This window comes from Salvia miltiorrhiza, chromosome 1, assembly GCF_028751815.1.
Source record: "Salvia miltiorrhiza cultivar Shanhuang (shh) chromosome 1, IMPLAD_Smil_shh, whole genome shotgun sequence".
Lineage (NCBI taxonomy): Eukaryota > Viridiplantae > Streptophyta > Magnoliopsida > Lamiales > Lamiaceae > Salvia > Salvia miltiorrhiza.
Genome location: NC_080387.1, coordinates 23,726,806 through 23,752,854, shown reverse-complemented (window position 1 = coordinate 23,752,854; position 26,049 = coordinate 23,726,806). Strand labels below are relative to the sequence as shown.

Genomic DNA, 26,049 nt, shown 5'->3' with positions numbered 1-26,049 from the left:
GGAGACCCAACACACACCATTGCAGACATACATGTAGAGGCGCATAACTCACATAATTGTTCATACATCCATCACACCAGATCAAAACAAAATGCATACACGTTATATTGATGTCAAGTTACTGGCATGATAAGTACAATCTGTGTATGTATACGTATATGAAGCATGACTGTTTTAAAAGAAAGAGGAAAGGAGTTTTGAGTTTTGGTTTTGCTTGTTGTGTTTGTGTGTCTGCTGATGAGTTGAGTTGAGGGTGGAAGGAGGCAGATGCGGTCGGCGGCGGCTCATCGCTGCTGTCCGTCTGGTGGTGGTGGTGATTGGCCACTGTCACAGAGAGAGAGAGAGACCGCGTCGGCGGGTTTCGGCTGGAGATGAAGGGCACGATCGGCGACAGCCTGAGGGCTTTATTTACCACCGGAGTTTTGAGAGAGAGAGTCGGCGGACGGCGGCTGCGTGCTACCTCCGTCTATGTGTCCTGGTGTGTGTGTAGAAAGCCGAGGGTGGCGCGGCTTGTCGCTGCTGCTCCTCCGGCGAGCTCCACGGTGGGCGGCGTGAACGGAGAAAGGAAGAAGGGGGAGGGGGAGCGTGCTGCTGCGCGCAGCTTTGTGTGTGAGAGTATATGCGTGTGTTTGTGTGTGTGAGAGTGTTAAATGATGGGCTAGGTTTGGGCTTGGGGTGTTGGGCCGAGGGTTGGGCCGGGTTATTTCTTTATGTTGGGCTGAATTTCTATTTTTAACTGGTTGGGCTGATTTTTATTTAGTAACTTGGGCTCAGTTTATTTAATTAAAACAGCTGGGCCTTGTTACTTGGATTGTGCAGATTTTTTTTAGTAAATGGACTGCATTATTTTATTAAATGGACTATACTTATATTAATCAATTGAACTATTAAATAGTTTTATTTAAAGAATAATTTGCATAATAATAATATTATTATTATGTGCATATACGATTAAGCATGAGATGATTTGCATAATAATATTATATTATTATTATGTGCATATTTTAAGTAATTACTTACCATATGTTAAGTATGCATTTGCATCATGCAATAAAAGTATTTATGATTTAATTGGTTTTATTTATAAATCCAATTATTTAAGAAAATCGAGTATGGATATTGTTGGTGTCCTTAACTCAAGAATTTAGTTTTCAATTATTTATTTATTAAATTTTCAAAACCCGGCTAAGTGAATCATAGGATGATAAGCACTACACTATAACTTAATATTAGATTCAGGAGACCTATTAAGATTATAGATTTCTTGTAGGCTTTGTGGATCGTGAGGAGTAACACTGCTATACCGATTTAGAGTTAAGAATAAACGACAGGCATTACCTAATCAGGTGGGCATTACTTTCATATATATCAAATGAGTTTAAATGTTACGTTCAAGCAAGTTATTTCATGACAAAATCTCTGAGTTAAAGTTATTTCAAGTATTGTCTTGCCATAAAATGTTTAAATTTTAGTATGATATCTATCTGCTTTGGCTTTGCCAATGATGCAATCGAATTCGGGTCCTGAGCAGTTGATAGCTATCCTGCCAGGGCTAGTGTACACCAGTGACCGTGAGTCATCTAGCGGGTTGGCCGGTCAAGTGACCGTGAGAGGTGGCCACCTCTCCGGCACAAAGTTCCAGATATGATAGATTACAAGAGAACTTAGTCTGCAGACGAACTTTAAGAATCACAAATGAACTTAGTAAGCTTGGGCCTTTTAGCGAAAAACTCCCTTGCTGTACTGTTTATGATGGCATGACAATTTACAGTTTTGAGCATGTATTTTTATACTTAGGCATACGTGCCCACTGAGTATTTTTATACTCAGCCCTGCATGTATTTCTAAATGTGCAGGTTGAGCAGCTGATGGAATGGAATGGTGTTGAGCAGGTGTTCCTTTGATCATTTCAAGAAATGTAACCTTGAGTATACATCTTCATATGTATATCTCACACGTTTTCAGCTGCAAAATACTTTGATTAGGATAGCTCTATGTTATGAAGTTGAGATACGTGTTATTGGGTAACCCACCTTAATCAGTTCTCATTTATGTATGTGTTTTATAAGTATCCAAATAATCATATATGATCCTAGCATTTTATCTATGAGTGACATCTCCATATACTTTAATGTTAAGTAATTGTCCATTTCCATTTCTTATTGTTCACCCTAAGTCATAACCCCGGTTAACCCGTCATTGGGATAGTGGGCTGTGACAACATGCAAACAAAGACGCCTGTTTTACTAAAATCAGTTTTGACCAAACAGGGTTGATGACTGATACTGAAAGCTCTTCAGTAAAGAGTTATCAGTTAAGTTGCTGGAACTTAACTGATGCAAGTAAGGGCTTCAGTCGAGTTTGCTAAAACAGAGATGATAACACTCTTCCTGACTATCGAAAGATAGATCAGTCAGACTGATATCATACGCAGCAGAAATTAAACTTAGTTTCGAAATAGCCTCGGTGGAGCAAGTTGTTGGTTATGGTTTCTCTTTGCAGTTAGTCAGTGTTCAGTTTTATCAATTGAAATAACACAAGTAAGAATGTAAAACTGAAAGCTGTAAACAACACAGAGACTTTTACGTGGTTCGGAAAAACCCTTTCCTACATCCACGGTTGGTTGATCAGACCAACAATCCACTCCGCAAGTGCTTAACAGGTGCACTGCAAACCAAACCGTGTGCTTGCCGGGTGCACACAACCGTACACTGAAGAAAACCTTTCTCCAGTACCCGCGCTTCACTCGTGTAGGATTTCCCTTGCTTAACACAACCCGTGCTAAGACTCTCAGAGTCAGAAAACCCTTCTGACCTCCGAATCACTCAAAACACTCTTATGGGGGAGAGGTTTGAACGAGTGCCAACTATACTTACAAAGAACAAGTTCTTTGAAGCAAGTTTGACCTTTGGCTTCTGGGTAAACAGATATATGCCTAGGGTCTAAGAGAATGTATGTAATCAGCAGTGACTGATTTTGGCTTTGGAATTCTCTTCTTCGATTCAAGCTTTGGGGAGTTTAAGCTTAAGGCTGAGTAGCAATTTCGGCAGAGCTTCAGCTTATGTTGTTGAATCGGTGAAGGTTGAAGTGATCCTCGAGCGCTATTTGTAGGAGAACTCTTGAATAGATCCATTGGCGTAAATCGTCCTCAAGATTTCTTCCGTTGGAGAGCAATTCAAATTTGGGCTGAGGCTTCAATCTTCGAGGTTCCTTGTCTGGGTGGAAACGGCTCTCTTTGATGGACAGGAGATGTGACGTCTCTGAAAAGTAACCACCAGATAGGAATGACCTATGCAGAGATAAGATCCTGAGATCTCTGCATTTAATGCGGCTGTACTTTGTGAGTACGTGGCTTCCTCTGAATGTTGGAAGATCAGTCCGAGGAGGAATATTCAACTGATACTTGACTTTAGTATCAGTCATTTGCGCGCATTAAGTAATCAGTCTTTAACTGATTCTTCAACTGATACTTCAGTTGGTATCTGCAGTCTTCAGTCAGTCCTTCGTTCTTCAGTCTTCAGTCTTCAGTCTTCGACACCGCAAACTAAACTAGAAACGAACTCTAACACTTGAGTTCAAAACAATTCTAGTCTATTACAATTAAGTCCTATGATTTTTGGTATCATCAAAACAAGGGTTAGGATATTCAACAAGGTTCCCAACAAGGGTGTTAATTAATCTTGTAAAATTCATCATTCTACAAACAATAATTATAACAATCATCATTCAGACGCAAATTTATGCCAATGAATTCATCATGCGTTTGATTATATAAAAGTCGGTATTTGACCGCATTCAACCTATTCAAATCAAAATCTCCAAACTTCACATCCAACCAAAAAAAATCGATAAACAGAAACTTGTTTAATACTATAACAAATCAATCAACAATCGGACTTCTCAAAAAAAAATTAAGTTTAAAAAAAAATCAAATTCGTTTCTAAATTTTATAGAAGCATAATATAAAATTGCAAGAAAATTACCTTGCAAGAAAAAACACGATTTTTTCTTATGGTCTATCTCCGTATTCACTCAATTTGGCTAGAGACTGGTGCTGATAACGTATTGTAATATCCCCTTGAGCAAGCAATTCCAAAGTAAAGAATGGAAGATTCAGAGAGGAGAGAAGGAGAGAAAGAAGAGAGAAAAACAGATTATGTATTCTCATAATCGTATCTGTCAGTTCCATCATATATATATATATATATATATATATATATATGAATAAGTAATGTACAATATATAATAAATAATATTATTTACAATATTTTTAACGTTATTCTTTTTTTTACTATTGCATTTCTTTGTGCATTCTTCTTTTTTCTTCGATTATCTTCTAATTCTTTAATTTTCTTTTTTCTTTTTCTTCATCTTCTCCTAACCTTCTTTCTCTTCTTCTTCTTCTTCTTCTTCTTCTTTTTTGTTTACAATTCGATTTCTTTCTTCCTTTTTTTTTATTCAATTATCCTCTATTTCTTCTTCTTCTTCTTCTTCTTCTTCTTCTTCTTCTTCTTCACAATAGTAACAAATTTGCTTCATCCCCAACATACGTAACTTGTTGCGTTATTTGAACAAAAACAAACAATAATGATATCAATTAAATCAAAATAAAGAAGAAGAATAGCAAGATCAAAATCCGGTGCAGCCCCATTCCTGAGATTTCATGGGCCTCGGGCGAAATGAGAAAAAATGACCCTTTTAATTTGATGCAGTCCAAGGTTCGTTGGTTCCTGACCCAGTGCATGTTCCTGTTGGTCCGGTTACAAGAGCACGAGCCAAGAAGTTCAAGGAAAGCTTGATGAGCTTAGTCCAAGAAGTGTGGGCTCAAGAGTTGATGAAGAGGCCCATCGGAGATGGTGGAGTTGGCCCAATCTTAATTAATCTCATTACGTGCGAGTGGGCCGAAGCTTGAAGATTTTATTTGTTTTGAAGACTTTATTTTGTTATAAGCCCAATTAATTAGTTTTATTATTTTCGATATTGGGCTTAATAGGCTGATTATGATATTTTCGAATTTTAGTTAGAATAAGGGTCTTGCTTGGCTAAGTTGTTATTTTCGAAATTAGGGCTTGTTTTAGTTGTTTCCTTTTTAGACTTGGATTAGTCTTTGCCTATATAAGGCTTCTTTGTTGAACGAATTTGACAGCCTACTTTATATCAAATTTGTGAGTTTTTATTCTCTATTGAGAGTTTCGAATTCTTCTTGATTTTTCCTAGACGAGTTCAATTATCCGGCGTAATGGCGAGTCAACCAACCCTCGTCGGGTGTCATTTATCGTCCCCGAGTTGCTGCGTCAACATCACATTGGGGCTTAGGGATTCGTTCGCCTAAATTATTACATGGGTTAGATTAAGAGGTTTTGGGATACCATTCTTTTATCGTTCGATTTCAGAAGTCTTCCGCTTTGCTTGTTGTTCGATTGATCGGCAATGATCATATCATATTTGAATATGATTGTGTGCTTGTGGGCTATTTTTTTAATGGAATAGGATTGAAACCTTTGGACTTGTATATAATTTTTTTCCTGATTGAGGCCCAATGTGTGACTAAAAAAAATTATTTCTATATAGTAATAAAAATAAAAAATAAAAATTGGGGCCCTATTTTGCCCTGGGCCCTAGGCGGTCACACCCCTCGCCTAGGTCGAGGGTCGGCCCTGATTCGGTGGGTGCAACAAAATCAAGGGCGATTTTCGTACAGGTCAGGGGCTACGAGGTTGCGCTAGATATCGAGTCGCGATTGGGTATGGAGTCGTTGGACGGCGGTGTGCCACGATGGATAAGGCGGCACTGGACGACAGCATGACTTGGAGAAGCAACGAAGTTGGGATGAAGAAGCACAACAATAGTGGAACAAGTAGCAACAACAATAGTGGAACAAGTAGCAACAACAATAGCGGTAACGGTCGTGATGCAGGAGTGAATTGGCGATGACACCACCAGCGATGTTTGGGTAGGAAGAGGGGGATGGGGTCGACGAGAGTTTTAAGGATGGGGAGGCTTTTCAATCAAAATTATTAATTAGGGTTTTAATTTATTTTTACAAATCTTATTATCATTGATAAAAGTTAATTTTAAATTTAAAAATCTATTAAATATAAATATTAAAAAGATAAATAAAAGGGCATTTTTGGATAGCAATGGCTATTATTATGATATTTTTATTTTTGTAGTTTGAATTAACTTTTAATTAAGCAAATGGTTTACTTCAAAATTCTAATAGTAATTAATAGATCCTAATTAAAGATAAACGAATCCTAGTTGACTTTAGTTAAGATAAATGCACGTACATACATTTTTTGCCAAATGATTTTAGGTAGGGAACTCTAGAGTTCCCTACCTAAATATCTTAGGGGTGGTAAAATGGGTTCGGTTATTCAGTTATAATCATAATCGAATTGAAAAATCGGTTAACTGATAATTGAAATTGATCGGTTCGATGCAGTTATCAACTATTAGATTTTAGGTATACCGGTTACTCGGTTTAATCGAAAATCGATCGGTTAAAACCGAATTAACTGGTTTATGTCCTACATAATAATTAAATAATATACTATATATTATTAATAATTATTGTATGAACTACGCCAGTTTCCTTAAGCTTGGTAGATTCACAAACTGATGGTGAAATGGAAGACGATTCAAGTATTCTTGATAGACCCTAGTATTATTGGTTTTTTCCTCCTCGATATTTGGTATTGTTGCAGAAAGAATATGTTTAGTTTCAACTTAGATAAAATTTGTCTTTAGTTAGCTTTTCAAAAAGTGATTTTCAGTTTATTATGCTTAAGCTGAAAGAATTTAAAGTATGTGCTCTGAGTATATTATGTGGAGATCTCAGAAAACAAGGAATTGAAGAAAGGGGTAATTGCCTGTAAATTCCTAACGTTTACACGGAATTGGTTTTTGCACCTTTTTTTATTTTTCTTCTTTTAAATACCTAACCTTTAGTTTTTGTCTAAAATTTGTCCGGCGACCGGTTTTTTTTACGCCGGCGCCGGAAATGACATGGTGGCAGCCGGAATTGATGCCGTGGCAGCCGGAAATTGACACCTAAGCATATGATGACATGTGGCATAAAATAAAAGAAAAAAAAAAGAAAAAAATTTCCACAACATCATCTTTCACAAACCCCCAATCTCAAACCCTAATTCCCCTCCCCAACCGGCTGCCGCTTCCCCCTTGCCACCACCACCGGCCGCCGCCTCCCCCCTACCACCACCACCGGCCGCCGCCTCCCCCCTGCCACCACCACCGAATCTAAAGCTGTTACCAAAATCATCGGCAAATGAAATTGGCACACCTCCATTCACCACCACCATCACGTACTGTAACAACCAAATCAATCTCCAAATCGCCAAATGAAATCAAATCAAACTCCAAATGCAACAACCAAATCAAACTCCAAATGAAATCGGCACACCTCCAAATCGGCAAATAAAACCAGGCCTTACAGATTCGGGTTTGCCGATGATTTTGGCAGCCGATTTTTTCTCGTTACCCATTTCTTTCTCTAGATGCCGTCGACGCTCCTGAGGTCGTAGCAAAGGGTGGCGGCTGCGAAAAGTAGAAGCTGTGAGCAGAGGAAGAGGCAGGGGCAACGGAGGGACGAGAGTCGGCCTCTCCCTCTCTCTCAAGTCGTTTCGTATGTCCTCCCCCCTTCTCAAATCGATCTGAGCCCTAGCTCTCTTCCTCCATCTGGTTCAGTCGTCGTCGTTCTCAAATCCGGTGCCTTGGTCGTTGTTGTGGATTTGGGCAGAGAAGGGTACTCTACTGTTGCAGTCGTTCTCGAATTCCATTGAGGCAGCAGCGGCACCAAGGTGGGGGAAGGGAATGGGGGACGGACGACGGCGGGCGCCGGTGTCCGGAGGTCGCAAGGGGTGGCGCCGGATTGGGGAAGGGGGAATTAGGGTTTGGGGTAGGGGAAATGGGAAGAAGACATGAGGGCATTTTTCTTTTTTCTTTTTTTTTCTTTTATTTTATGCCACATGTCATAATATGCTTAGGTGTCAATTTCCGGCTGCCACGGCATCAATTCCGGCTGCCACCATGTCATTTCCGGCGCCGGCGTAAAAAAAAACCGGTCGCCGGACAAATTTGAGACAAAAACTAAAGGTTAGGTATTTAAAAGTAGAAAAATAAAAAAAGGTGCAAAAACCAATTCTGTGTAAACGTTAGGAATTTACAGGCAATTACCCCTTGAAGAAATTATGTTCTTGATAAAATAGGGTACTAACTGTTTTTCCCCTTAATATCATATTTTCTTTAACGTGCCCAGATTTCACTCTAAATCGGTTGATTCGGTTAATCGATTGGATCGGTAAATCGGTTAGCCGAATCAAAAATCGGTTCGATTTTCAATTAGCATTTTTAGTGTTAATCGATTTCGGTTAACCGAAAAATCGGTTTGGTTATAGCCGAATTGAACCGAATACCACCCTAGGAACACTGGACCGCTCGAGGACATAAATCCAGTGGATAATTAAAATTAAAACTCATGTATATCGTTAAGAGCGTTCTCTTTGGTGAGTAAAGGGCGGTGCAGCACACGTGCCCAACTAAAATATCGTCTGCATCGAGTGCGGAGAAGTGAGCCTGGAGCGCGTCTGCTGGGTGCGGTATTGGGTGGGGGCTCGGTCGAGCCTAATGCGCACCGGCTCCCGAGCCCCCCACTACGGATGCTCTAAAGAGTGTGAGAGAAGTTTGATCATCCAAATGGCTTTAGAGAGGGGTGAGGGGACCAAAAATTTCCTAGGGGGAGGGGTAGGGTGGCTGCCACCAATGCATGAGTGCATTGGTGTAGAGACTTTTACACTTCTCACGCATTTACATTAATCATTATGTTGGTAAAATATTTAAAAAACAAAGGAAAAAAAAAAAAAAGAGGTGGTTGATCACACTATGAGCTTGGGCTTCAAAATGGGCTGATATTTAACTAAATAATAGGGCTTAAAATTGGCACAAGCCTTTGCCCAAAATCGGCCCACCTGTGGCCCCTTCTACGATCCCAAATTCGCTCAAACCTGACTTAAAAATGAACTCGTATGAAAATAATTATGCACTTAGTCTTTCATACTTTAAAGCATAAATATATCTATATATTGATTTTAAATCAATGTGCTAGCCCATTGAAGAAATAACATAAATATCTCAATTTATTTTATTTCCCTTCTTTCTTAATTAAGAGAAAACCTACGTATCAAGACTCTTTAAATTATCACAAGGATAATTATTCTTATTAATCGGAAATTAGAGATCTATTATTATTGAATAATATATTAATAAGATATTATAAATTATATAATCGAAAATTCAAAATACTACATTAAAATTCTTATTAACTTTTTAAAATTTATATTCACAGTGCATCCTACGCGCATCGTACTAATACAATACTAATTAATTGAAACAAAATTAGAGGGTCTCATTGGAGCGCCCCCTATATATATATAAATGATATAGGGAATTATGCGTAGTATCAGAAAATAAAATAGAACGTTGGAAATATTTTCGTATATTATTGCACTGAAATTAAGTTTTAATTGCTATTCTGCTCTCTACATTTCAAATATATAAATTCAACTCTATTTTGTATGTTCCAATCATATATGGTCAGATACTTTTTTTCATGATTAATCTCATGCAAGTTTCTCCAAATAAGGGTACATAAAATGCTGATGGACATCATTTTCTTAGTTAAATCTTAATTTGCCTACATGAAATGCCAAATTGGACTAGAGTACAAATATATCTATACTATTATTAATTTGATGATGGCATTATAAGTTGTAAACTTAAATTGATGCGTTGAGTTAAAACAAACGAAACGTAGTGTCATGTCATAAATTAAGAATATAAATTGACTATACATGTATCAAATTTAATTTGTTAGAATGGGGCCATGACATGCCATGGTTTGTCATCCTTGTGCATGCATATATGATATATGTATTCCAAAACATGCAACAAATAACAATTGGTCAAATGGGATTTCACATGATCAGAGAGATTTTTTGAGTGAAAAAGTGATCTCATAAACTTTTTATTTATTTAGGGAAACACACATTGTTCATCCTCTTTGAAACAGGGTCTACCCCCATACCTGTCCATTCAAGACTGTGCATTGCATCTAGCTAGCTACTTTACTTTGTTTCTTTTAAAAAAAAAATCAATTTAAATATGTATGAAGAAAAATACAAGTGAAAATCCATTTTCTCAATCATTCATATCATGAATTGGCAACATCCATGAGATTTGGACCTTTGTATTATTAATTTGTTGGGTTCCACTTGCCATCTCGATATCTACTTGAATTTAATCATAATGCGTCAATTGCTTCGACGAGTTTCCTTGTGAATTGTGGCTAGGTTAAATTACTTATCTTTAATTTTTTTCTAAGGGATACTCTTCAATGTGATTGGTGAGGAAGGAAAGCTATATACCCTACTTAATAGTGGATTGATAATAGTGTGTTTAATATATTTTAATTAAAAGAATCTCAAATAGACAAATGAGCTTATTTGCAAGAGTTGTCAATGTTAACACGGGATAGTAACACAATATAACTCTGGTGAAAAATTGAAGATACAGACGAAAGATGACAATGGACCTTATTTTAAATAAAAATTGTTACGCCGAAATCTTTCTCCACTCATAATATAATTAATTATTATTATTAATATTATTTTTAAGAGTATTCATAGTGAAGAATCTGATTGGACTCTTAAAAGTGATCCTCATTATTTAAAAGCCCACTCTTTCCAGTGGAAGAGTCTCAGCCTCGACTCTCAAATTTTATTATTCATTTTAAATTTAATTTAATATTATTTACAATTAATTTTAACTTCTAATTTAATAATAAAAATTTCATTAAAATTATTTAATATTACATTAATTAAAAAATGAGATAATTAAAAAAATGTTACAATACACTAATTTTCATTTTTATTTTCTCCTTAAGCTAAAAATATTTTTAAATGCATTTGAAGATTAGAAAATAATAATTAAAAAGTGAAATGAAAAATTAAAATTAAAACTATTTGAAAGCTACATTAAAACTATGAGATTCGAATTTATGGTCACGAGTTCGAATCTCATAGGCAGCAAAAAAATTATTTTTCGCAATTCATACATTTACACAACGAATTCATACGTGTTCTATATAGAATTAATACATTTTAGCTAGTTCGTATTTTATATGTTAAGAAATTTTTATACCGTAGCCCCCCTATACATATGTATATTAGGGAGATGATCAAATGTGATGAGAAATGAGAATGAAATCTGTAACATTGGATTTTTAAATTCTATGGCTAATATTTATCTAGAGGGGGCGAATTATTTTTATACCGTAGCCCTCCCCTATACATATGTATATTAGGGAGATGATCAAATGAGAATGGACAAATGTGATGAGAAATGAGAATGAAATCTGTAACATTGGATTTTTAAATTCTATGGCTAATATTTATCTAGAGTGGGCGAATTTTTATCTGAGTTCAAATTTTGGAGGGAGCAAATTTTTTATCAATTAATTGAATTTCATTATGAAACACAATATATTGACTTATACTCTATTCTTATTTTTTATGAAAGATAACATTCTTAGTATAACACAACCATATATATATAAGGGTAGGTTCCAGTGAAATTATTATTTTTCGTGAGATATATATCATGAGACTAATGAATAAGACAATATATAATGTTGAATAACAATATTCAAAAAATTAGTAAAATTTTTGCTCCTTCCAGGATTCGAACCCATGTAAAACTTTTCCCCCTCTAGATAAATATTAGCCATATGATACATTAGAAAAATTCAGAGGATTCGATGACGCTCTTTTCTCCCTCGCTAACCCTAGCCTCATGCCATCCTTAACCGCCGCCGCCGACGTCCGTTCTTCCGGCAGATGGCTTCCACGGTCGTCGGTCCAGATAAGGGGGGACTCAATCTCCCCTTGGTTTCAGCCAATTTTGAAGCACCTCGATCTCAATCTACTTATTCATCCCTTTCTCCATTTCAGCGTTCTCTGCTCATGGGGTCGGGATCTTCTGCCGGAGCAGTTGCAGGTCGGCCGCGCTCGCCCGCTGCTGCTAAGGCTCCGATCGGTTCTATCGTCCCTACTTCTGTAGTCGACAACTCCTCCAAGAACCCTAACGTGCAGGAAACTAGGGTTTCTTATGCGATTGCCACAGGCAAGAAGACGGATCTGGCAGCGCATAACTTCCATGATCTCAAGCCCACGAAAGAGGGTGATCAGTTCTCCCTCAAAATACCGATGGATCTTTATCTTAAGGAAGTCAAGGAATTCGAATTTGCTTTGACGGGGCGCTTGCTGCTTCGGAAAGGTGATAAGCCTCGATCAACTATGGAACTTAAACTGGAGCTTCAGGACTTATGGAGTTTAACCTCTCATTGGCAACTCATTCCGTTGGGAAAAGGTTATTTTACGCTCCGATTTACTTCGGCAGCGGACTTTACGATAGCAAAGGCGAAAATGGTTTGGGAACTCTCAAAGGGGCATCTCCGACTCCGTAAATGGACCCGAAATTTTGATCCTTTTAAAGAGAACTCTCCTTTTGCGAATGTTTGGGTTCGCATACACTATCTGCCAATTGAGTATTGGAATCCACAGGTGATCTCCGGGATTGGACGGTTTTTGGGTCATCCTTTGAAGATTGATAGAGCGACGGTGGGGCGCGAATTTGGGCAATTTGCACGCATACTAGTTGAAATGGATATGTCTCAAAATCCCTCTTCTTCTCTTCTGATTGACCGCGGGGATATTTCATTTTACGTTGAATTTGTCTTCGAAAATTTATCGCTCTATTGTGATAGTTGCAAAATAACTGGTCATGCACAGGATACGTGTCGGAAAAAAAGACGTGTAGAACCGGTCTCTAAGATCGACTCTACGACTGTTGAAGGCGTGCCTGAACTACCAGATCCGAAGACACTGCCTGGCACTGAGTGGCAGGTTGTTGAGAGGGGAAAGAAGCACGTGGCTTCAACGGACCTGGCCGCCGGGGCGCAACAGCGTTCTCCGGGGAACTCCTTTGCTCTTTTTTCGACGGAAGAGCAAGAAATACAGCAAGAGCAGCAACAACTCCAGGTTGTTTCGGCGGTTCAGGAGCTGCGGCCTCATAGTCCTGATTTGCCAGCTGCGGAGACGGCTCCGGATGACAAAGGGGATGATATTCAGCAGGCTGGGAGCGATGTGGAGGTGGACGAGGAGATTCAGGTTGAGATGCCGGATGGAAGCGCAACTGAGGTTGCTTTGGGGAATGACCTGACTTCCTCAAATTTGGACCGTAAGGCTTCGGTTCTTGAGACAAGCAGCGGGAATGAGGATGCACTTGCGGCAGCGGGAATCACTTCTCATGATGGCAAGGTTTCGAACACTACTACGACGGATGATTTTGCTAGTCGTCTAGGTAGGTTAGAGGAGCAAGTTAACCAGGGCATGCAAATGCTCGCTGAAAATGTGACGCCTAAGAGACGGGGCCGTCCTCTGAAGGGGATGGAATGTCCACGTGTTCCACAGAGTTCAGAAGATACTATAAAAAATCGCCTCAGGAACGCAGTGGAAATGGGCTATAAGCCTAGAGACTTTGTCATTGATCATGGCAGAAGTGCTAGTATGCAGGTTATGAATAATATCGCCAACGGTAGATGGGCAGATGAAATGGAGTTGCAAGAGCAGCACACAAATATGGATTTTCCTTTTTACTAGTTAGTTGTGTGTTTAGGGTGTTGAAGCCTTTCTGGCTTGTGAGTTCTTTTTCGTTGTTTTCTTGATATCTTTTTTGAGTCCCGATCTCCTAGTCTGCGTCTTTGTGCTTTCATGAGATCATTTTTCCTTTTTCTTTTATATAAAACTGCATTTTAATAAGCCATATGATACATTAAATAAACACTTACAAATCAATCTAAGATCTCAATACATATAGGGGATCTCATTGGAACGCTTATATATATAAGGTTGGTTTCTACAAGAAAAAAAGAGTTTACACAAGAAATTAAGAAACATTGAACATGTCAGTAATGCGGGTGAACATACAAATAATTTTATTGAATGTTTGGGATTTTTGGGGTTCGAAACCTGGATACGTTCAACACAATTACCGATGTGTTCATCAAAAATCTGGATGCAAAATTTAATCTTAATTATTGATCGTTCGATGGATCATGATCAATTGCTGAGATTGTTTCTCATTTCTTTGCAAACATTCATTTTCCTATATATATGAGTGGGATCATGTAGTATCCAAGCATTAAGTAGTATGTAGTACCAATTATGAACCACATATTTTGTCCATGTGGCGCACCAAGATTCTGACACGTGGCAGAGGCCTTACAAGGCCAAATCCGCGCAGGGGTAAAATTGAAAAAAAATAAATCAAACATTAAAAAATATATATAATATTTTTTGTTGATTTTTTTAGATTTTCTAAGACAAACATGTTTTCCATGTATAAAGTTTCACACAAATATGCATAATCGTACACATAAAAATGTATTAAATTGTACAAAAATTGATGTATTTTTCGACAAATCTGGTATTTCTCGCCACCCCACCCACCTACACCCCCCATCCCACCCCGGTCAATTTTTTTTTTCTTTTATTTTTAATTTTTTTTGCATAACTTTGCACACAAAAGTGCTTATGTATAAACATTAAAATGCATATCATTGCACACAAAAATATGTCTGTTTTTAAAAGTGCAAGGCATTTTTTTTGTACAAGTTAATGCATTTTGATCTGTAGGTTATGCATTTTTGTGTGAAACTTTATGCATGCATGTCTATTTCCAAAAATCTAAAAAAAAAATCAACAAAAAAAGTAAAAAAAAAATGACGGATGGGTAAGGACGGGGTGGGTTAGCGGCAAAAACACCTAATTAGTCGAAAAATGCAATACTCCCTCCGTCCCCCAAACATCTTCTTAAGGGAAGATGACACAGGTTTTAATAAAAGTTAGTTGTGTATTTGATAGGTGGAGAATGAGTTCCACAAAAAATTTGTGTAATTGTAAGACTAATAGTTAGTGAAAGTAGAGAATGTATCCCACAAAAAGTGAAATTGTAAAAGTAATAATTAATGAAATTATTTCCAAAAATAGGTTAGGAAGATGTTTTGGGAACGGACCAAAATAGAAAGAGAGAAAGATGTTTGAGGGACGGAGAGAGTACATTTTATATATACAATTTAATGCATATTCGTGTATAGGGTTATGCATTTTTGTGTGAAACTTTATGAATGGAAAACATGTATGTTTACAAAAATCTAAGAAAGATAAACAAAAAAAATTGACGGGTGGGTGAGGGTGGGGTGGGTTAGAGGCAAAAAAAACATGATCGATCGAAAAATGCAATACATTTTCTGTACAATTTAATGCATTTTGGTATGCAGGGTTATGCATTTTCGTGTGAAACTTTATGCATGGAAAACATATGTGTTTCTATTTTATTTTATTTTAATGACGGGAGTAGGGTGGGTCAGGGGCAAAAAAAAAAATCAGATTTCTCGTTAAATGCAATGCATTTTTTGTCCAATTTAATGCATTTTGGTATGTAGGATTGTGCATTTTTGTGTGAAACTTTATGCATGGAAAACATGTCTGTTTTTAAAAATCTAAAACAAAATAACAAAAAATAATAAAAAATTAATTGTTTTTTAATTTTTCAAAATTATATTCCGATTTTTTCCCTACGCGGATTTTGCCTTAGAAAGCTTTGGAAGCTCATTGTCACGTGTCACAATCTTGGTGCACCACATGTACAAAATGTATGACCTAGATTGGGTAATACATACTACCTAAAAGATGCGGTTCTGACCTGATCACATTTATATATATATATATATATATATATATATATATATATATATATTAAGAAATTTAGAAACGTTGGACATGTCAATTATTTTTTATGAACATACCATTAACTTTATTGAACATTTGGGGATCGAATCCTATAGTGCGAGATTTTCAAAAAATACGTCTTTTAACAAATATGTTCATTCATAAAAAAATTATTGACATGTTCATCACAATTATTGATATGTTCATTAAAATTTGAACACGAGATTTATTCTTAATTATTGATCGTTCGATGGATAATGATTAATGGATGAGATTGTTTCTCGCTATATATATATGGTAATGTTTTTGTACAAATTTATCTAATGTAAAAATTTAAAATATTGCACTTAACCTGTAGAATATCTTTACTTAACATATAGTATATTCTTTTTGGCAATAAATTAATTGTGCTGTGACTATGCTCTCTTTGGAATTTAAATTCGGAACTACAAAAGTGTAGATATTTAATAGGTCAAGTGCAATTATTTATAAATTACATGCAAGGGATTTGTATTTTGTACATTAAGAGATCTTTTTAATTATTTGATCCAATTCCTATATTTATATATTAGTATATATCGCATTTGTATATATTGATTAATTTTCATTGCATTGTCAATTCAAAGTACTGCAATAGTACTCATGTTGTGCATGCAAGGCACCTGTTTCATGTTTAATATATATAGTGAATAATTATTATGGTGCCATGTTTTTTTATTTTTGTGATCGTTTATCTACATAAAACACAGTACAATGAAATGAATGACCTCGATCATGCATCAATAATATATGTAACACTATTTTTATGCACGTTATCTTTTTGGTGATCATCAATAATTTATGTAACATTTTCACGACACCGGCTCTCTTTTAGCAATACATGTTCTCCACGAGTCCTATAAAGAAAATAGAGTCAATAAGTGATTATCTTCTGAGGAAGCACGTTGTGTTTGATTTATATGTCATGCATGAAGGGAAGCAAATGAGGTTGCAATCCATAATCTTTTTAATAGAGTATTTAGAATGTAATGATTTGAAGGTTTCATTCTGAATTATTAACATCATATTTCGAGTTGAATTATTATTATTATTATTATTATTATTATTATTATTATTATTATTATTATTATTATTATTATTATTATTATTATTATTATTATTATTATTATTATTATTATTATCTCAAAAACAATATTATCTAGGGATGTCAATGCAGCCCGAAACCCGTGGGCCGACTCGAATAATCCGACAAAATTAGAGGGTTAGGGCTGAAAAATCGCAACCCGAAAAAACCTCCAGCCCGATTAGCCCGCACCCGACTAACCCGGAACTTGATAGGGCTAGCCCGAAAACCCGATGGGCTGACGGAATTGTGACTGATGCATCCAGTTACAACTTCAGCTATGTTTAGATCTATGGTATTTGCTTAAATATATATATGTAGCCTCATTAAAAAAAGTGAAATTAATTAGTTAGAATATATATATGTGTGTGTGTGTGCAATCTCATTAAAAAAAGTGAAATTAATTACGATTTTTTTGTAAAAATTGATTATTAGTATCTCATTAGTTAGAAATTAATTATTAGTATCTCATTTTAAAGTGATACCAAATTTTTTTTTTTCTGTCAATGAGACGTGCATGGCAAATCCACTAATTATTCAGTAATAATCCAGATTGATTCTAGTGCATTGATGCATGTTAAATTTTACTATCTCATTTTAATATAATTTTGTTTATTTAATCTTGAATATCTTATATTTTTGCATTTCATGCTTTGCTATATAATTTATATTTTAAATATCTATGTATATTTTATACATTATACATTAGATCATTAGGAATAATAAAATACAAATGATAATTTTATTTTTACGCCTTTAACCTGATTAGCCCGATGGGCTAGCCCGAAACCCGAAAGTTTAGGGTTAGGGTTGAAGATTTACAACCCGAAAAAATCTCCAACCCGATTAGCCCGCACCCGACTAACCCGGAACCCGATAGGGCTAGCCCGAAAACCCGATTGACTGGCCCGATTGACATCCCTGATATTATCATATACTTCGCACGGCAGTTGTTAATTAGTTGTATTACAAATTTACAGCAAACGCCGATCTAATAGTGGGACATGACATATGTGACAATTCGAATACATTCTAACAAATTAAGTACTTACAATGAAATTCATTGACTATAATGGCTACCTAATAACTGATTTGTATTAATTCTGTGTCACACCTATTAGTCATTGACTAAAGATGTAATTAACTTAATGAGAATTGAATGTCTAAATCGTTATAATCTAATTTATGCAAATTACATCATCATTTTAATTTGTATAATGTGCACGATTGACCACATGTATTTTCTTTTCACAATGTTCCAAAGGATATGGTTGGCTTCGTTTTTTTGGGGGGGAACTCGAGGATGGTTGATTTCTTGAAACATTTGAATTTCCTCCATAATTATCATATATGTCATATATGACAAATAATATAATAATGTAATATAATTAATGTTTCTGAGGGAATGACTTAACATAATTGAACACAAAGCAATTCATGGTTTTGATATTGATCAACTTATTGTCATTCTATTCCGTAGGTGGGTCGTGGGTGCTTGCTTTTGAATATTATTCAAAAGTAGTAGAGGCTAATCTCTTTTTTACTAATTAAGATAAATTGAAAATTTTGAGATATTATAAAATATCATAGATTAATTATATAATTCGATATGAATCATATGATGGGGATTGAAGAAATTTTAGGAATAAGAATAAAAATATTAAATCTGACGTTCAAATAATAAAGACCTCCTATATATGTAAATAAAAGAATTTAGGGTTCAAACTCCAATATCCCCCATCCTCTAAATTGAAAAAAAAATCAATAATGAAATGAAAACACACCTAAGCATGAGATTCTCAGAATTATAAAAAGACTTTGTTGTCCGTTTCATCATCTCATAGACTTTTCTACTCAACTATTTTGTTACTAAATATTTGACGAAAAAATTGAAAATATATATGACCGGACAACCCAAAGTATAGACATTAAGAAACCCTCTATTAATTTCGAGTTTCAAATTAAAGTCTGTACATTTCTCAGATGATAGAATCGATAGACATTAATTGGAAAGATCAAAATAAATTTGATAAATTTGAAAAAAAAAAAGGTGATAAAGGATATGTTACAAATTAATATGCTTTCGAACTATATACATAATACATAGCATCACTCTCACCTCAACGTCGGAATAATTTCTAGACACCAAATTTATTTAAAAATATTGTAGATATTGGTCCTTTAAACAACACTTGATTGACAGTTTTAGTTGAAACCGTCTATTTTTGTTCAAGTACTCAACTTTTGGATAAAAATTCTGATACATAAGCCTAGGAATTCTGATGAGAGAATCGGGGAAATAAATTTATTAGTCAAATGTAGATTAATTTATCAATTTTCTAATAGTTTACAGGGTATTGTTCCAGTTTCTAAATAGTTTAGCCATTTCATACATTTAGGTAGACAGTAGACTGGTGCTGTAGGGCATATTTGTACTTGAAATCTAAATTAAAACTATAAATATAAGGAAATTAAAACAGAAAAAGTTTGCATTATATTGCAAAACCAACACACACCTTAGTAAACTAAAATATTAAAATTTTCATACAAAACCACCTAATTAAATTTACTGGGTTCATGAAATAAGTTTGTGTGGATAATGTGAAGAAAAACAGCCAAAGGCGTTGTCTCAAAAAGAAGATATATATTATATTTCTTCTACTAATAATTAATCAAATTGTTGAGGCCCTACAATATTAAATTTTCTCTATCTATACATAGTTGATAGCTACTGATGAACAGGCAGTGGATTTATGATGGAAGCTGAGGACAAACTCAAACCAATTATTAAATAAACGATAATAATTTATAAAAACATGCTATCAAGACACAAACACGGTCAATCCCCTATCCACAAAAAGTTAATTGAGTGAGACAACTAATAATAATAATATCTCAAAAAAATAAATATCAACTTATACTATGATATAGAGCGCCGACTTATAAAAGAAAATTAAATAAGAAAACTATATATGTGTATGGATAAATTCCGAATTCAAATTAAGATAACCACAATCCAATTATACATCAGCACAAACCCTATATATTTTTACAAAATTTATTGTTACAAATGCGACACATGCACTCGATCAAACTAATTAAATGGTTAATTAATTCTCAAGATTTGAGAATTATGGAGATACAAATCTCTAAGTATAAATAGACAATCGACTAGTGCCTTTCTTTGCCTTATACAAATTCAAAAATAGAATAATATTATTCGAGAGTGGGAATTAATTAATGTTCATGAATAGTAGCCGAAATTGTGGGGTAGTTGAGCACAAGGGTTTGCTACATTCCCAGCCTTGATTGCTTCAATTGCATTTGCTCTCTGCAAATAAAACGTCCAACTTTGTAAGCCACGAGGATTAAATAAACAATATATATAAATAAATAAATAAATAAATATAGGATTAATTTAGTGATGTGCACCTGCATTGCCTCGATGGCATCTGTGTCTGAGTTGAAGTCGTAAAAGGAACTAGCTGCTGTCAGCTTCATCGATAGAAACTGGTTTCATTTTCAACAACACGAGCTACAATTAATTACTCCATTCATATATATATATATATAATTTTGATTAATCAATTCCTTAATTGTGTTTAATTTGATTACCTCCACTTGATTTTGCAACGACTGCACGTAGTTGATGATCTCGTCCAACATCACTGCCATGCCCATCGTCTGTTTCATTTTATCACAGAATATCAAACAATTAATTAATTTTTATAATTAGAATAAAAAGTAAATCTATATACAATTACCTTGTAGCATCCAGGAACAATATCTCGCAAACACCGTAATCGCTCATTAATTTTTCCTCTTCTAACCTGATGAGGATATATAATATATATATTAATGGGGATGGGGATGGGGTGATAATAATAATAATAATAATAATAATAATAATAATAATAATAATAAATAAAAACGTACTCGTTCAGCTAAACTGTGACTATCGGTGGCTTGGCCTCTCTTGGCTCTTACATGAATCACTTCACCTCCTTTTTCTTCTTCTTTCTTTGCTCTTCCTCCACGCCGCTGCCGCTGCTGCTGTAATTCATTCATACACATACATATATTTATATAATTTGATTCAACCTAGAAGAAGAAGAAGAAGAAGAAGAAGAAGAAGCTGACATTGGCAGTATGATGCGATTGATATGAACAAGTGCTCTCTGCAGGGGTGCTGGCTTTCCCCTTATTCCTTTGTTTATGATCATCAAACTCATGATGAGTTGGTAAAATTGAGTTGTGGAAATTGAAATCTTCATGATTTTGGAATAGCCCTGAGGCTGAGAGATTGTTGATCAACTCCACGTCGGGATCGAACGACTCTTTCAAGATCAATTGATGATAATCAGCCATGGCTAGCTACCTGCAAATCACTTGTGATAATTGTGTATATATATACAGACTGAGACAGTCATGTAGATTTCAACTTAATTCTTACTACATTTTTATTACTATTAAAGTTAAACCATGGGAAAGAATGAGTGCCACGTGGCGACCCTTTTGTATGTTGAGGCAGGAGGTATATCCAGGAAGGGGTGGGGTCCATCCATTACCCACCACTAATTCCTACTCACCAATTGGAAATTACTACTCCTACAAAACAAAAAACTAGTCCATAATGCAGCTGGAAATTTATTTGACCCACAATTTTAATGGTATTTAAATTGCATCAGAAATTACTACTGTTTTGCAAATTGAAATGTGCACAAGAACCATCATTTCATTGCCATTTGATTCTGTATATGTCTCTCTCTTTCACTGTCTCCAACTATAGCATTTTTAGTTGTCGGCTTCAGCCAACCAGAGTTCATTGCTACCACTACGTGGGGGACTCTCATATTTATCTCTTACAAAAAACAAAATACTTACTAAATCTTAATAATTGATCAGATGATGGATGACACAAAATAACAGCTTCATTATTATCCTTTTACTTGTAAATAATTCATTTCTTAGCCTCCCCATATGGCAAAACAATTTTCTATTATTTTTTTAATCCCTAAAAGAACACCCAAGTAATGAGTGAAACGAACACATCTCGAGTTCAATTCTGTTAGAAAATGGTGGTGATTATACAGTGGTTTGAGTGTGGTGAGTGATTGTAGTGAAGTGGTGTAGAGAATATTGTGAGTGTAGTGTGTGTAGAAGATAGAGAGAATGATTTTAGAGTGGAGCTCTTGTCTCCAAAGAACTTAGATAATGTTAAGATAGAGTGAAATTTTTGAGATGGTTACAAATAGTTCACAAGAGCTCTATTTATAGGTGTGGGAAGATCTCTCTAGATCCCACTACATTAGTTTCTCTACAAGTATCTATTTAAGGAATTCTCTAGATACTCTATGGAAAATATATAATCTCTAGAATACTTATACTTCTCCTAGGTATTATTTAGAGTACTCTAGATTAATCTAACTAGTGGTGAATTCTCTAGAATATACATAGCTTATTATCACTTAGAATATTCTAGATAAATGCATCACACTTCAATACTCCTACTTGATGCATTTATCAGTGACTCCAAGCATTTTTCATAGGAACTAGAATTTATGTCTTGGTAGCGCCTTGGTGAAGATATATGCTAGTTGTTCTTCTGTTGGACAGTGCTTTATCTCGATAAGTCTGATGGAGCAGCGCCGGGTGGATTAAAGGTGTATACCCGGCGCCGTTTTAAGAAGGCAGCAAAGTAGCAGATCGCAGGAGAATTCTATGAATTCTTTTATTTATTCAGTTTATTTATTTTTGGGTTGTACGGGCTTTATGTCTTATGCATGGGCCTTAGTAGGAACTAAGTATTTATTTCCTTCTTTTCAGTAAATTAGGGCATTCAGATATTATTGTTGATAGCGCTTGACGCAGTGACAGAGTTTAATCTCCGCGGCCTCTTTTGAGGATTATCATTCAATTCAGTTCTTATTCTCATAATTCCGTCTTCACTCTATCAATTTGGTGCGGTGAGCGTGGAATCCTATGGCGACGAATAAGGAACGGATTGAACAGGTAGAGAAGACGGTAGAGGAAGTGCAGGCGGCAGTTGGCGGACTGGAGAATTCGATGGCTACCATGCAGAAAACCCTAGCCGCTATTTTGGCTAAACTATCAGACAAGGAAAGTTCAAGCAGCTCGGATAGTAGTGGAGAATCGGGTAAGCATCATACTTCAGACACAACCTCACCACGGATGGATTTACCGATGTTTGATGGGACGGATCCCATCGCGTGGCTAGCACAGGCGGAACAATACTTTCTGGTGCAGCGCGTTCCAACTGACCAGAAAGTGTGATTGGCGCTTATCGCCATGTCAGGACGCTTGATATTTTGGGCGCAGTGGGTGCTGCGTCGCTCCGCAACCATTCCATGGGATCAGTTCACGGAGGAGTTAATAGAGCGGTTTGGCGACAACTCGGCTATCAACGCTTATGAGGCCATGCACGTGACCCGTCAGACAAGGTCATTGGAAGATTATTTAACCTTATTTGAGGAGCGAATCGCCCAACTTCCACCTCTGCCACCTGAGTAACAGTTGGGCATGTTCCTCGGCGGCTTGTATCAATCCATCAGAGATTGCATCCCAAGCTTGGAGATGACCGACGTTTTTGCTGCCATTAGATCGGCGTGGAGAATTGCACGATCCCAAAAGACTTCCGCTGCACCATCAAAGTTCGAGTTCACTACAGGGACATTCACAAGGTCAGTTTCAACCTACCATAGCCCATCAGCGACTTGGAGTCAGTCACAACAGTCTGGAAACCCTAGGAATCGACCCTAATTTTTGTCGTCAGCCTCATCTGGTCCACGGGGAAGCCGCAACTCGCGACTCAGTCTGAAGCAATAAAAAGAATATATAGCTAAAGAAAAGTGTTTTAAATGTGGGGAACGCTACAGCCCCACGCACAGGTGTGCGGCCAAATCACTCATGGTGATTTTGGATACGGAGGAGGACGACATAGAAAAGGCAGAAATCGATAAGAAATAGCAAGAAAACGAGGATCAGGATCCTTGGGCAGAATTGTAGCAACTACAACTTTCCAAATTATCATCCAATGGGTTTGATGGAGCCCAAACTTTGAAGTTGTTTAGTAGAGTGGGAGACCGACGACTGCTAACAATGGTGGATAGTGGCGCTAGCCATTGCTTTATTACGGAACATGTCGCACAAAAGCTAAAACTGAAAGTGGAACAGACCACAACTTTTTTCGTAGTTCTCAGGGATGGCACGTCGGTGCACAGCCGCGAAGTTTGTAAGGCAGTACCTTTCCTCATCTCCGATCAAATATTTCATATTACTTGCTATGTCTTTGCTCTCCGCAGTGTTGAAGTTATATTGGGAGTTTCTTGGCTAGCTCAGCTTGGCGATGTGACGGCTAATTGGGCTAGACTCACTATGGAATTCAAGGTTGAGGGCAAGAAAGTGTGCTTACGTGGTGACCCATCGTTGATCCGTAAAGTTTGTGTTCGCACTGAACTTAGTTCGTCTGAGCCAAGTGATGAGGTCTGGCTGTTGTGGGCTAGAGATGGGCTTGACATGATGAGTGTTAATCGTGACAGGTCGCAAACCACTCGAGAACAAGCGAACGTAGAAAACCTACTCTCTGAATTTCCAGACGTCACGCAGGCCCCCACAGGCCTTCCGCCAGCCCGCTAATACGACCATCGGATAACCTTACATGAGGGAGTGCCCCCGGTGTCTGTCCGTCCATACCGATACAACCATTTGCAAAAAGATGAGATGGAAAAGTTAGTATCGGAGATGATAACAACAGGAACTATTTAGCCCAGTAATAGCCATATTCCAGTCCAGTGTTGCTAGTACGCAAGAAAGATGGCTCTTGGAGGTTCTGCGTGGATTATCGAGCATTAAACAAGGTGGCAGATAAGTACCCAATTCCAGTCATCCAAGAACTTCTCGATGAGTTGCATGGCGCAAGGTGGTTCACCAAACTCGACTTGCGGGCTGGATACTATCAAATCAGAATCATACCCGAGGACATTCTAAAGAAGCTTTCCGCACCCATTCAGGACACTACGAGTTCTTAGTTATGCCATTTGGGCTTACTAATGCACCAGCCACTTTTCAGTGTCTTATGAATGACATATTCCGATCACACTTGAGAAAGTTCGTGTTAATATTCTTCGATGCCATATTGGTCTACAGCACAAGTTGGATCGAACACCTGCTTCATTTGCGCACGGTACTTACTATACTCCATACCCACTCATTGATTATTAACCCCAAGAAATGTGTAGTTGGCGCCTCACAGGTTGAGTACTTAGGCCACATTATATCTAAAAAGGGCATGCAAATGGACCCTGCCAAGGTCGGACCTGTCTTAAAGTGGCTAACTCCCACCTTCCTAAAAGGGTTACGTGGCTTATTGGGATTAACTGGATACTATCGCCGTTTTATCCACAACTACGGCAAGCTAGTTGCACCATTGACGACCCTACTTAAAAAGAAAGAGGGGCCAATCGAGGCAGATGAAGCATTCCAGACTCTCAAAATTGCACTCACCTCGGTTCTAGTTCTTCGCATGCCAGAATTCTCCCAACCTTTTGTGATTGAGTGTAATGATTTCGGCCGCGGCATTGGAGCAGTGTTAATGCAAGAACGAAAGCCAATAGCATATTTTAGCAAAATTTTATCCGGTCGACTCCTATCTAAATCAGCGTATGAGAATGAGCTTATGGACCTTGTTCTTGCAGTCCAACATTGGTGCCCTTACTTGCTAGGACGACGTTTTGTGGTTCATACTGATCAACGCAGCCTAAAAGACTTACTAGCTCAGGCTTTAACAACCTCGGCGCAGCAAAATTGGGTTGCAAAGCTTTTAGGTTTTGATTTTGAGATTGTCTACAAGGAGGGGCAAACTAATATAGCAGCTGTTGGGAACCTTGTTGAATATCCTAACCCTTGTTTTGATGATACCAAAAATCATAGGACTTAATTGTAATAGACTAGAATTGTTTTGAACTCAAGTGTTAGAGTTCGTTTCTAGTTTAGTGTGCGGTGTCGAAGACTGAAGACTGAAGAACGAAGGACTGAAGACTG

The 26,049-nt window shown here is 36.7% G+C and overlaps 1 protein-coding gene and 1 long non-coding RNA gene across 4 annotated transcripts in view; one reads left to right on the top strand and one right to left on the bottom strand.

The window, feature by feature from the left end:
* LOC131007093 (uncharacterized) overlaps nt 1-2,155 on the top strand; it is a 44,251-nt gene extending 42,096 nt beyond the window's left edge. For both annotated transcript variants that reach the window (XR_009095907.1, XR_009095906.1), the window contains one exon: nt 1,857-2,155. This is a non-coding gene — a long non-coding RNA (uncharacterized LOC131007093). The remainder of the gene's footprint in view (nt 1-1,856) is intronic.
* Nucleotides 2,156-19,964: 17,809 nt separating this feature from the next.
* Nucleotides 19,965-21,626, bottom strand: LOC131007089 (transcription factor BEE 3-like). 2 transcript variants are annotated; one of them, XM_057934245.1, is made up of 6 exons: nt 21,130-21,626; nt 20,926-21,042; nt 20,754-20,819; nt 20,605-20,673; nt 20,422-20,499; nt 19,965-20,320 (listed from the first exon to the last, which is right to left on the bottom strand). In XM_057934245.1, the coding sequence occupies exons 1-6, from the start codon at nt 21,355-21,357 to the stop codon at nt 20,234-20,236; spliced, it is 645 nt and encodes a 214-aa protein (XP_057790228.1). In that variant the 5' UTR covers nt 21,358-21,626; the 3' UTR covers nt 19,965-20,233. The 2 variants fall into 2 exon arrangements, with proteins under 2 accessions (XP_057790228.1, XP_057790229.1); XM_057934246.1 differs by having other exon boundaries at nt 20,926-21,039.
* Nucleotides 21,627-26,049: the final 4,423 nt, after the last annotated feature.

Excerpts from the sequence above, each read along its gene's own strand:
- LOC131007089 (XM_057934245.1), bottom strand. The coding sequence starts at position 21,357 with ATGGCTGATTATCATCAATTGATCTTGAAAGAGTCGTTCGATCCCGAC. Across the intron at positions 20,820-20,925 it reads GTCACAGTTTAGCTGAACGA|GTTAGAAGAGGAAAAATTAA; the intron begins GTACGTTTTTAT and ends TATCCTCATCAG. Across the intron at positions 20,674-20,753 it reads TTGTTCCTGGATGCTACAAG|ACGATGGGCATGGCAGTGAT; the intron begins GTAATTGTATAT and ends AAAATGAAACAG.